The sequence below is a fragment of the Sebastes fasciatus genome, chromosome 20 (genome assembly GCF_043250625.1).
Source record: "Sebastes fasciatus isolate fSebFas1 chromosome 20, fSebFas1.pri, whole genome shotgun sequence".
In the NCBI taxonomy this organism is placed as follows: Eukaryota; Metazoa; Chordata; class Actinopteri; order Perciformes; family Sebastidae; genus Sebastes; species Sebastes fasciatus.
The window spans coordinates 8,400,864-8,413,498 of NC_133814.1; the positions used below are offsets into that span (position 1 = coordinate 8,400,864).

The 12,635-nt window shown below is 40.6% G+C and overlaps 2 protein-coding genes across 3 annotated transcripts in view; both read right to left on the reverse strand.

The window, feature by feature from the left end:
* Window positions 1–178: 178 nt before the first annotated feature.
* Window positions 179–12,635, reverse strand: part of myo15b (myosin XVB) — a 52,405-nt gene continuing 39,948 nt past the window's right edge. Inside the window, exons 48-67 of the mRNA XM_074620905.1 lie at window positions 12,233–12,351; window positions 11,736–11,851; window positions 10,697–10,838; window positions 10,467–10,578; window positions 8,802–9,132; window positions 8,647–8,710; window positions 8,401–8,473; window positions 8,229–8,305; window positions 8,039–8,115; window positions 5,984–6,114; window positions 5,762–5,856; window positions 5,569–5,646; window positions 5,375–5,471; window positions 4,182–4,330; window positions 3,935–4,065; window positions 3,350–3,483; window positions 3,130–3,263; window positions 1,582–1,722; window positions 715–849; window positions 179–622 (exon numbers count right to left, since the gene is read on the reverse strand). Coding sequence (XP_074477006.1) covers window positions 763–849; window positions 1,582–1,722; window positions 3,130–3,263; window positions 3,350–3,483; window positions 3,935–4,065; window positions 4,182–4,330; window positions 5,375–5,471; window positions 5,569–5,646; window positions 5,762–5,856; window positions 5,984–6,114; window positions 8,039–8,115; window positions 8,229–8,305; window positions 8,401–8,473; window positions 8,647–8,710; window positions 8,802–9,132; window positions 10,467–10,578; window positions 10,697–10,838; window positions 11,736–11,851; window positions 12,233–12,351 — 2,288 coding nt within the window. The 3' untranslated portion in view covers window positions 179–622; window positions 715–762. The remainder of the gene's footprint in view (window positions 623–714; window positions 850–1,581; window positions 1,723–3,129; window positions 3,264–3,349; window positions 3,484–3,934; window positions 4,066–4,181; window positions 4,331–5,374; window positions 5,472–5,568; window positions 5,647–5,761; window positions 5,857–5,983; window positions 6,115–8,038; window positions 8,116–8,228; window positions 8,306–8,400; window positions 8,474–8,646; window positions 8,711–8,801; window positions 9,133–10,466; window positions 10,579–10,696; window positions 10,839–11,735; window positions 11,852–12,232; window positions 12,352–12,635) is intronic.
* The window catches only part of galk1 (galactokinase 1), a 108,047-nt gene continuing 98,076 nt past the window's right edge, over window positions 2,665–12,635 (reverse strand). The window contains exon 8 of one of the 2 annotated variants that reach the window (XR_012591968.1): window positions 2,665–2,849. The gene's annotated coding sequence lies outside the window, so the exon portion shown is untranslated. The remainder of the gene's footprint in view (window positions 2,850–12,635) is intronic. The other variant, XR_012591967.1, reaches the window with a different exon arrangement.

Genomic DNA, 12,635 nt, shown 5'->3' on the forward strand with positions numbered 1-12,635 from the left:
AGGAGATATGTCTACCTGAGCAGAGAATGAAGTCACTCTCCCTCTGTGTGTGTTGTAATCTGAGCTTTTCTGTGCTTTGTGGACAAAGACACCTTTCTTACTGGACGTCATTTATACTTGTGGCAGCCTCCTTGAAAGAAAAAATATATATATAAAAAAATTAATTCATGATACTGAATTAATCAACATATTTCTTTAATGCTTATAAAGTATTCACTTATATTACATCACATCATTACAGCATTAATAACTTCCAATAATGATTAACAATCTTTACATTTCAAGAATTATGTCATAGAATTTTAATGCACAAAAAAGCAATCATTTTAAGGCATTAGTTTATTCATACAATAAATTATAAATTATTCTAATCCGTCCTGAATTCACTTATGTTCTTTGATCAGAGCAGTATATTATGTGTCAGCGCGTTTCATCTCAGATAACATAACATAACACTGGAGAGAATATCGCCATTGTGTGTGCAAATTCATGTTTCTATTCAGTCCATTTCATCACTGACACACTATCCATGAAGTTACACAGAACAAAAGATAAATTAACAAAAAGGGTAAATACAAAGGTCACTTCCAGAAGCCAGTGATTAACAAAAAGTCTCAATACTCTGTGTGTGTGTGTGTGTGTGTGTGTGTGTGTGTGTGTGTGTGTGTGTGTGTGTGTGTGTGTGTGTGTGTGCGTGTGTGTGCGTGTATGTGCGTGTGTGTGTGTTTGTGTGTGTGTGTGTGTGTGTGTGTGTGTGTGTGTCTACTGGCGACTTGAAATGGAGCTGGTGACTGATGGACGGATCAACTCTTGCATTATCAGAGCAAGGACGTGGCACAACTCCTTAGCCTGAAAGAGGGATCGACAGATTAAATCAGACGTGACTGCATACATCTCCAGGATTATTACCAATAGATTATATTGACAAATCATAACATGGCAAACTGCAGCCCAACAGGCAACAACAGCTGTCAGTGTGTCAGTGTGCTGACTTGACTATGACTTGCCCAAAAACTGCATGTGATTATCATAAAATGGGAATGTCTGTAAAGGGGAGACTCGTGGGTACCCATAGAACCCATTTTCATTCACATATCTTGAGGTCAGAGGTCAAGGGACCCCTTTGAAAGTAGCCATGCCAGTTTTTCCTTAGCGAAAGTTTGGAGCGTTATTTAACCTCCATATCGACGAGCTAGTATCACATGGTTGGTACCAATGGATTCCTTAGCTTTTCTAGTTTTACATGATGCCAATTCACTCTAGCTTTAAAACTGAGCCCGCTACAACCTAAAAATCGCAAATTGCATTAATGTGTTAAAGAAATTAGTGGCATTAAAACAAATTTACGTTAACGGTTATTATCGCTATAACTTTGACAGCCCGATATTTATAAATGCATTTTTCCACTGCTCGTCATGGAATCTTTTTGTTGTTGTAAAATATCCAATTTTAGTTCCTGAAGCTTTTTTTTTTATGCTTTAGCCAAAAGTACACAAAAACAAGACCTATATTGTAAAAAAACAGAATTTTCCTGTCAGTACTACACAACATGAAGATGTATTCACAACTGTAAGTCGGTACCTGTTTGAGTTGAATGGTGACTTTTTTGGGTCGGCCTGGAATGTTATAATTGATGTCCACAGATGGCACTTTGCCTTGTTTCTTGGGGCGGATGGTGCGCATGGACTGCACGTCCTCCAGAGGGATCAGAAACACTCGCTCCTGCAGAAGAAAGAAACATTATTATTAACAACTGCATGTTGGGCATGAGTGTCATACACTGTCTGCCTCAGCTTCACTTCAGCTGCTGGAATGGTTTTAGTATTACAATAGTAGAAACATTTGGGTTCCAAACACAGGCCAAATGCTGCTTCAGATTGAAGCTTTGCCAACCTGACATGACGGACTTTATGTAGAACTTGTTTCTGACTGAAAAAATACTAAAATCCCTGAAAAAAGGACAAAAATCATCTCTTAAGGGGCATGAATTCCAACTCTGTCAAGCAAAGCAAGTTGGAAGAAAATTGTACCCGAGAACCTGTTCTGAATTAATCTATCTCAGATTAAACAGTGCAAGGAAATATGGTTGTACATGGATAAAATGTTTAATTTTATTATATTAGAGGCCTCAAATGATTTTACACTTAAAAAATTAAATTACAGTGACATCCTTAAAGGTAAAATTGATAACATTGTTAACATTCAGCCACTAGATGTCGCATTCTCCCTCCCCTGTTCAATCGCGTTTTACTTCACAACAAGTCGTTGCCAGGCACGTACCGTTAATCTCGGGCATTTATCCGTTTTTTCCACACTACCTGACGACCCAGAGATACCACGGGATACCAACGTCATTATACTATTGGCTCACAAGCTTTGTTATACCCCGCAACAACGTAGTCGGGGGTATATAGCGCTCCGCGTATCCGTCCTTCCGGCCATTCGCTTGTCACACTTTCGTGTTTCCGGAGCAGAACTTGAAAACTATTTAACTTAAGAACTTCAGATTTGGTATGATGGTTGACAGTGTGGTCTAGTTGTGCCTTTTGGGGTTTAGAAGGTGGCCAACATTTTTTTTATTTTTTCCAAAAGGGCAAAACCTTTAGCCCTACTTTAGCAGGGGTCAAGCAGTGAGCAGGGGTATGTGAGTCATGCTCACTTTTGCCTTGTTACAGGTGGGAATCAAGCATCAGATATCTTCCACAGAGATAAACAAAACATTAATTTTGGAGCTGCCAACATTTTTGATCAATTCATAATCCTAATATTTTTTTTCAGGAAAAGCCATACTTTTATTTGGCACCTTTCTAAAAGCTCTATGGATGTATTATTTTTCAAATAATATTTGTCTACATAAAAATGTAGACAATAAAAATCAATAAAACCTTTAAAGAGATACATTTCCGCAGAAAAATTAATACCTTATAAAATAATTAATTAATAAATACATTAGTTTGAAAAAGGTTACATCTGAATATTATGAATATGGCAAAATGTCCAACACCAATGTTGACTGTTGATTGAACTCACAGATTTGAACTTAGACCAAGTATAACTCCAGTAAAATGAATTCTTTAATACTGATAAAGTAATATATTCATGTTTTAGTACTACGTTTGTTGAAAGTACCTGTGTTTTGGGGTGAATGAACTGCACCCCGTCCTGACTGATGCTGACCAAGCATGGGGAGGGACAGCCACGCTGGCTGACCTTCTGGGCCAAGAAAGTGTTGGAGCCAAACAGGGGAATGGTGCTCAGAAACTCTGAAAGACGGAGTATTCAGACAAATACAGTTATCATCAGAAGAGAAGAGAAGAGAAGAGACAAGAAGAGAAGAGAAGCTACCCACCAATGAATTGTATTTTGGCGTCTTGAGGGCTGAAGGCGTGCATGGCAGCAATCTGGCCCTGACAGAAGGAGTGGATCTCTTCAACTTTACTGCTGAGCCCATCCTGTGAGGGCAGGTACTCCTTTATCTCTGGCCTTGAAGAGAAATACAATCAGCAAGTGTCAATATACACATACTTACAATTAGAGTTTGGCCTTTTGGTCAACTTAGGTGTTAATGATGACAACATAGAGACCAAAATAATGCATATGCCACAATTTAGAACTGGACTTCCATGAAGCTGGGGAACTTAAAGGAATAGTTCAACATTCGCTTTCTGTCCGTGAGTGAGATGAAAAGATCAATATCAATCTCGGGCCTTCACTTTAAAGCTAGGATTGGTAATCTTCTTTCAAAACATTTTTTTGTTATATCTAGGGCTGTCAATAATTAATTGTGATTAATTGCATGATTGTCCATAGTTAATTTGGATTAATTGCCATTAAGGTATTTTATATCTCAGTGATTCAGTTGGATTCTTTTCTGTTTAACTGTCCAATATCCCAAAATATTTTGTTCCGTTGGCTGTCAGTGCGTGTGACTCACAGTGAGGGCTGGTTCTTCAGGCCTTGAGCCAGATGCTGCAGGGCTGACAGCTCTGCTATCTGCTGGACTGATGCGGAACCACCTGCAGCAGGAGGAAGCATCAGCCGCCCACTCAGGTATTCACCCAGGAGCTACACACACAAACACACACACATTACAGATAAACAGTGAGATGGAAGCTGGACCAGTGCCTAGAAATGTACTACTACTACTGCCGCTCCTGGCTGTTGTGAACTGATGAGGTCACCTGCTGGTAGTGGAACTCCACATAGAGGTCACTGTTGAAGGACAGAGGGATTCTCCACATCATTCTCCTCAGGGACAAGAAGATGGAGCCGTCATCCAGCAGGAAGTCGAACATATACTCCTCAGCATGGAGGGGACGCACAATCCCATCTGACAGAGGAGGAGCAGCAGGACAATGATCTGTTAATCTGTTTTATCTGTTTAAATTGCATCTAAAATCATAAAATCATAATAACACGCTTACTGAATAATTCATACAAAAGTCTGTATTTAAAAATATTTAAATATATATATTGTTTTGCTACTTAGTAGCAAAATCTAACAAAATATTCTGCTTCAATCCATATTTGTTGGCGTTTAGCCTTTCAAAAACAACATTTTCACTGTGGTCAAAAGCCTATTTTGTATAAATTATCCTTATTAGATAAGGATAATGATTGTCATGTCTCTTGTATATGTTGTTAAATCAAAAAGCGACGAATAAAGTTATTTTTTAAAAAAAAAGTTAAGTCATCAGATTCATAACTCAAATCTGACTGGAGCCCAAGTTGCAATTCTACCTGTAAAGCAAACATGATAACAGCTTATTGTATACAACTAGCTGAACAAAGCTGTTTCGATGGAGGACGGAACTTGCCAAAATTAAATTAAATGAATAAATAAATGACTCAATAAATAAATATATCATTAAAAGTAGCAAAAATAACATTAAAAATAAATGCAGCCATTAATTAATTGATAAAATATGACATAAATTGATGTTGTCTGTTTTAATTTGCTTCTTTATTTATTTATCTTTATATTGTTATTTACTCTTCTGTTTAATTTCCCCTTTTATTTATTTTTCAATTAATTTTTGAAATAAATAAAAATAATAATAATAAATAATAATAATAATAATAATAATAATAATAATAATAATAATAATAATAATAAATAAATACAAAATAAATACAAAAATAAATAAATAAATTTAAACAGAAGCTTAAATACACAAGGGAATTAATACAAAGATAAATAAAAAAAGAAGCAAATTAAAACACAAATATCAATTTATGCTTTTTTTTGGCTACATTTAATGACATATTTATTTATTTATTGGGTCATTTATTTATTTATTCGATTATTTTGGCAGATTCCGTCCTCCATAGTTTTCAACTAAAGTCCAAAGACTGCAGCATCGGTTTGATTTACCTTGATGTCGGTTGGCAAGGATGGAGAACTCTTTGATTTCTGTGAGATCTGTGATGCCCATTTCTTTACAGAATTCTGTTACTGCTTCTGCTGCCATCTAGAGGAAGACATAAAAATACAACCACAAATATATTGATAATAAACAAAAAGACACTGGTTTTGTTCATAGATAAGTAGGTATAAATAAGTCTTACGCTGAAGCTGCGTATCTTGATGGGGAAATCCACTCCTCCTGGCAGCTGGATAGGAACACGTCGAGACGTTTTGCCAGCCTGCAGAAAGCCAAGACACTCAAGATCAGTTCAGCTGTAAATGCAGATAATGTAACAGTTTAAATACATCATGAAAGTCATGCTCTTATTTGCTTGAGTGTGTAGGTTAACTTGCCAGAATGGCATCCATCTCTATATGTGAGGGAATGTTACGGCGACCGCCAAAGCTGAGAGATCTCTGAAGGTTATCCTGACACACACACGCCAGCTCTGAGGACACATATGTTATAAAGAGTGTGCGAACCAAAACAGCCATTATATACATCTGAATATGCAGCTGCCATTTTTTAAACATTACAATTCATAAAGATTAGCAAGTTTTGTGGTATTGTTCTACCTTGGTATGGGTGTTCGTTGTCCTGAGAGATGTCGTGTAGGTGACGTGTGACATACGTCTGCAGGGTACCAGAGCAGGGGAAGAACCCGGTCACCAGGTTGAGCAGCCGCCAGCCGAGGGTACAGATAGATCTGTGAGGGGAACACAACGGGGCAAATACAATTTAGCATTTTAATTACCCTTAAAATGCAAAATTACAGTGGGAAACACCTCTGGAAACAGTGGCTCAGTTCACTTTGTAACTCTTTTTTATTCTACGTATTATAAGCAACAGTGCAGCCAAGTTCTGCCACTATTCTGTGGTTGATGAATCAATAATGCAGATGCTTTCTGCATTTCTAAACTAGACTGTGATCCTGTCATTGGATTACTTTTGATCTGTGTTTCTTAATGTGTACAGTATCTCTGGTTTGGTCTTCATCAACTCCTAAGAAAATCTGTCTCTTTAGCTGCTAAATGCTCCACCATGTTCACCAGCTAGCTTTTGAGTAACTGTCGCCAACTGGCGCTCAGTAAGGTAACGTTAGTTCTTCATGGTTTAATCCTTCAACTCCCAACAACTAAATGTTGTAGTACAACCATGAGGAGATCATTGATGTGTGTAGTAATTTGGTGGCACTACACTGTATAACAGTGAAGTTTCTTGAATATTTTTTATAGCATCTCTTTTCAGCGTTGCACTTTGTAGACGTTCCCTGACCACTCGTCTCCCAGCCGGCTGCACATAGAGACCAATGTTATGTGTCCAACTCGGAGGACTAAAGGCTCGTTTTGATTAAAATGAGGTTGTAGCTCGTTGTCTACCTTATTATGGTTAAAAAGAGCCGTCGTTTTTGTTTTAACAACATTTCGGTTATGAGTTATTGAGCCAGGAAGTTTGAATCTGTCAATATCTTTCCAACTTTACCAAAGTCAATGACTTGACTTGAGGGCATAAGTTACTAACTTGAGGGAACAAATTAATACAATTTTCTCCTAAGGTTCTAGGGGGGCTCCATACAAGTCCCAATAATATTCAACAAAAATAAAGAGTCCAGAGTTCAACAAAAAAATACCACTTTTCAGGGATTCGGCAATAAACAACAAAAGATAGAAATGAAGTGTGTTCAGTTCAGTTTTTCCCCCCAACGAGAAAATCCTCTTTCCAAACAAATCAATAAAAGATCTCTCAAAAAGTAAATAAACCCAACATCTCCGACGCTGTCCCTCCGGTACCGGGCAATTGATCGTGTTTGTGCACACACTTTTTAAATAGCATACTTTTTAACCTTTGGGCTTAGGGGGAGGTATCAAGTATTTTCAAGTCAAAAGGCTCAAGTCCAAGTGAAGTCACAAGTCACTGGTGTTAAAGTCGAGTTGCAAGTTTTATTTCGTCAAGTTGAGTCATCAGATTTGTGACTCGAGTCTGACTCGAGAGAATCTCATTTGCAAGATTCTACCGCGCCTGAAGTAAAAACAACCAATCAATCAGAGCCGAGGAGTCTCTAACGCAACTGTCAATCGCTGCTCACTTCTTGTGACTGAGCTGCTATGTTGTAAAAACCAAGTACTGCCCACCGGCCGCAGCAAACTTTCTCATATGTTCCTGAAAACATTTGAGGAGAGAAATAGGCATTACAGTAACAGAATCAGTGCAGAGTTCACAAGCTTTATGAGCAGCTGCGTTAGAGACTCCTCGGCTCTGAATGGTTGTTTTTCTTCGGGCGCGGTGGAATCTTGCAAATACTATTAGGAGAACTAAAAGGAGGTGGAGGAACCTGATTTTTTCTATTTTATACTTTATACTTATACTTGAAAATGTTATCAAAAAGTTAAATAATAGGCGGCTGGTTAGCTCAGTCGGTAGAGCGAGCGCCCATGTATTGCCAAGGCTGTGTCCTAGCAGCGGTGGACCCGGGTTCGAATCCGGCCTGTGGTCCTTTCCGCATGTCATTCCTCTCTCTCTCCCCCTTTCCAACACTCTATCCACTGTCCTATCAATAAAATGCTTGAAAAATCTCTCCAAAAAAAATAACTTTAAAAAAAAAAAAAAAGTTAAATAAATGTGGCACTCACTTAGTTGGGTTGTTGGTGGTTTGCTTGATGACCTGGCAGTAGATTTCATCTCTCAGCAGCTCCTTTTCCTTCCCTAACTGAACACAACAGACAAACCATAAAGTCTAATTGAAGTCTATCAAACTCAGAGACACACAGAAACTCAAAAGCACCATATAGATGCAGATACACTGTTTGAAAGAGCACCGACCAGTAAGATGTGGCTCAGGCAGGCTGGCTGGGTGTTATTCTTCTTCATTGGCATGTCACCCATGAACTGCATCAGGTCTGGGGGGGGGACAGATAGATGGGAGGATGATGGAAGAACAGGGTAACAGTGGTCTCAGTGTGTATTGGGTATTGGTATTGGTATTGGTACTCACTCGTGAAGCACTGGACGGATAAATCATTGAGTTCAGGATCATTGTAGAGAATGAGGGACTCCTGTATGGGAACCTGGATGAACAAAACCCAATACACTTAGTTGAGTTGATTATATTCAGGTCTAATTGACATCATATATCAAATATCTTCCACAGATAAAAACAAAACATTCATTTTGGACCCGTCAACATTTTTAAAATGATTAATTCACAATCATTATTTTTTTATTTTTTGTACAGTCTTACTTCTGTGTGTTGAACCGCCTCAGAAAAGTTCCTTCCACTTGCTGGCAGACCTGTAGTCCCAACTCTATAATAAACAAAAAACGGTAGCACAAAATTAGCCATTATAAACACAAACCTTCTGAACGTAATCGACAAAAATCAGTCTTCTATCATACCTGAAGTACTTCATGGCAAACTCAGCCATGCCCTGCATGATCTCCAGCTCATGGACTGAGCCCTGGATTGAGCTCTGGACCGATCTCTGGACCGATCCCGGGACCCAAGCCTCTTTGCCGAGCAGCTCTGAACCACCGCTGCCCATGCGTCTGCTGATGGGACCTGGAGACGGGCCCTTGGGTGGACCGACAGGTCTAGCGTCCCTCATGCTTTTCCTCCTGTCATCTCTCCGGTCGAGGTGTAGACAGTGGTAGTCCGGGGCCGCAGATGGCTGGGTGAGGTCCTCTGGGAACAGACCAGAGCGCCCTCCCATGGTACCAAAACGCCAGCCTGGTGGAACGCACACAAAAATGTTATGTGATGAGAAGGAGATTTTGATATGCATTAAAACAATGACCATAATAAAGAACATCTAACCCTAAAAACTACCACAAACATACACCGATCAGCCATAACATTGAGAGGTGACGTGAATAACATTGACTATCTCGTTATAATGGCACCTGTCAGTGGATGGGATGTATTAGGGGCGGCTGTGGCTCAGAGGGTAGAGCAGGTTGTCCACCAATCGGAAGGTCGGTGGTTCGATCCCCGGCTGCTCCGGGTCACATGTCGATGTGTCCTTGAGCAAGACACTTAACCCCAAATTGCTCCTGGAGGCATAGCCATCGGTGTGTGAATGAGTATTTAGATTAAATCCTGATGGGCAAAGTTGGCACCTTAGTAGCCTCTGCCATCAATGTGTGTGTGAATGTAGTGTAAAGCGCTTTGAGTGGTCGGAAGACTAGAAAAGCGCTATATAAGTCCAAGTCCATTAGACAGCAAGAGAACATTTTGAACTTTGTGTCGTAAGCAGAAAAAATGGGCAAGCGTAAGGATGTGAGCGACTTTGACAAGGGCCAAATTGTGATGGCTAGACGACTGGGTCCAGAACATCTCCAGAACTGCAGCTCTTGTGTGATGTTCCCGGTCTGCGGTGTTAGGAGGACCCACCAAAAGTGGTCCAACGAAGGAAAACCGGTGAACCGGCGACAGGGTCAGACCCAAGGCTCATTGATGCACGTGGAGAGCGAAGGTTGGCCTGTGTTGTCCGATCCAATAGAAGAGCTACTGGAGCTCAAATTGCTGAAAAAGTTAATGCTGGTTCTGATAGAAAGGTGTCAGAACACACAGTGCTTTGCAGTTTGTTGCGTATGGGGCTGCGTAGCCGCAGACCGGTCAGGGTGCCCGTGCTGACCCGTGTCCATCGCCAATAGCGCCTTCAATGGGCACGTGAGCATCAGAACTGGATCACGGAGCAATGGAAGAAGGTGGCCTGGTCTGATGAATCACGTTTTCTTTTACATCATGTGGATGGTAACGAGTTTGAGATGTTGACTCCAAAATCTCCAGATCTCAATCCAATCGAATATCTGTGGGATGTGCTGGACAAACAAGTCCGATCCACGGAGGCCCCATGTCGCAACTTACAGGACTTAAAGGATCTGCTACTGACGGCTTGGTGCCAGATACCACAGCATACCTTCAGATATCTAGTGGAGTCCATGCCTCGACGGGTCAGGGCTGTTTTGGCGGCAAAAGGGGGACCTACTCAATATTAGGCAGGTGGTCATAATGTTATGGCTGATCGGAGTAAGTCTGGCATCCAAATAATGAATCATCACCTGTCTGGAGTCCTTCCATTGGTAGCAGTTTGATGATGTCACCCCTGCTGAAGCCGAGCAGACTTTTGTCATCTGTCACGAAACTCTTCAGGGCAACCACATGGCCTGAGTTCTATAGAGAGCAGGGAGAAAGATGGGCTCTAACACAAGCATAGGAAAAAGATGCTACAGAGCATCAGAAAGGAAAGATGATGAAATGAATGATGATGATTTTAAGAGCAAAGAGCTACCCTGGTGAGCTCCTGGAGGAAGAGTCGGATCATGGCAGTGATCTGAGGAGCTCTGGATGACTGCAGCACCATCGTTTCACTCTTCAGCTCCAGCTCCACTCGGTCTGCACCCTGGAGGTCGACTGACAGCAACTCTGCAAAACTACATTCACGCACACCTGAGTAAACATCCTGTGAAGCTTAAAGTGACTACATCAGATAGGTGGGGCTGCACCGAATGTCATTTCGTTACATTCAAAGCTTCTATTTTTATTGTGGTTGTTTTTGGACAGCTGCTATAATGGCGCTACGGTAGCGCTGCCACCATTTTGGACTGAAAACGCCAATGAGTCTGTGGCCATGGATGTATAAAGAGACATCTGTAAATCGGAGGATCGTTTTTTTGTAGGTAAATCAAATTCCCAGTACGAACACTTAAATATCCCTCATTTAAATCATTATGTCTTAAAAGTAGTAAAATGAACTAACAGCTGAATCCAGAGTTATTTTCCTCGGCATCATGAACGTGCCTCAGACACACGGGACTGCACCGCCCTGCACGCTCATATGACATATCTGGTTTTGCCAGCTTCCTGCTACAGTAGCTGTATGCTGTAATAATGAATATATTGGCTGTAATTCATCACTTTTATTACCTCCAAAGGCCTTGGGCCAAGGAGGTTGTGTTTTCACCGGCGTTGGTTTGTTTGTTTGTTGGTCTGTCTGTTATCAGGATTAGTCCAAAAGTTCGCAATGGATTCGAATGAAAAAACATGTTTGTGATCTTCTGACATCTGATCTAATCAGCTTGAACACACCTTGGAAATCACCAAGACTCATGAAATCAGTTTTCTGCAACATTGTGTTATATTTAGCGCCTATTCACGGTTGCGCCCCAATATCTATATCTTCATCATAACATATAAGCCTATATCTGTGCCAAATGTGTTGCTTTTATCACAAAATGGACAATTGTTATGAGTATTTCAGCCTAGCTGACCCACTGTCTAAGTGATTCTGCGTAGTTTCTGCTGTTTGTGTATGTAGGCTGCATGTTTACCTGTAGCTCCTGAGCAGCCGGAGGTGTTTGGGGTTGATGCCTGATGCTCTGACCACCTTCAGGAGACGGACGCCACGATGAGACACACCCATAACCTGAGCATCCCCACTGTCCGCCTTCAACAGATACACAGAGAAGATGCTTGTTAATATTTGTAAGTGGTTCGTGGTCCGGCAAAAACTGACGCTTGAAACGAGACGGCCAGTATAGCCCTGACAATATTGTATATGTTGTCACAATAAAATAAGTTTGACCTTGTCCACTCTCTTATTTTATTCTGTCTTAATTTATTACATTCTGGTTTTCATCGTTTTGACTGTTGTTCTAATGCTTTTGTTTTCCTGTATAAAGCACTTTGAGTTGCCTCTGTGTTTGAAATGTGCTGCAAATAAATCTGCGTGGTTTCACCTCGTCTTGCAATGTCATAAAACACTGAGATGTGCTTTACACTTGACAGTATTTCCAACTTTGCCATAACTCTTTTTTGTGATGCTCACCTTCACCGGGAACAGGCGGGTAAAGTAGTTTTCCCAGTTGTCTCGAGCAGCAATGACAATCCTCTTCTTCATGTTGTCATTCTGGATGGTGCTTATAGTCATTCCCACATTGAAATTTGCTGGAGTACAAATGGGGAAAACGGGATAACGGTCAGAAAAATGTGATATAGTTTGTATTCAGTGATTGAGTGATTGTTCATTCCATCCACAGACTGTATGTTAAGATGGGCGACATGGCAGCTCCCCAAAAGTGAAGCCAAAACATCTTGATCGCCCCCTGGTGGCTGGCTGCAGTATAGGTCATAAACCCCGCCCCCTCCATGTTAGCGGATGGAACATGGACCAGATCAAAAAAGTCAAAGGACACGCCAAATAATTTTTTCCCAAAGATGGTTTCTGTCAT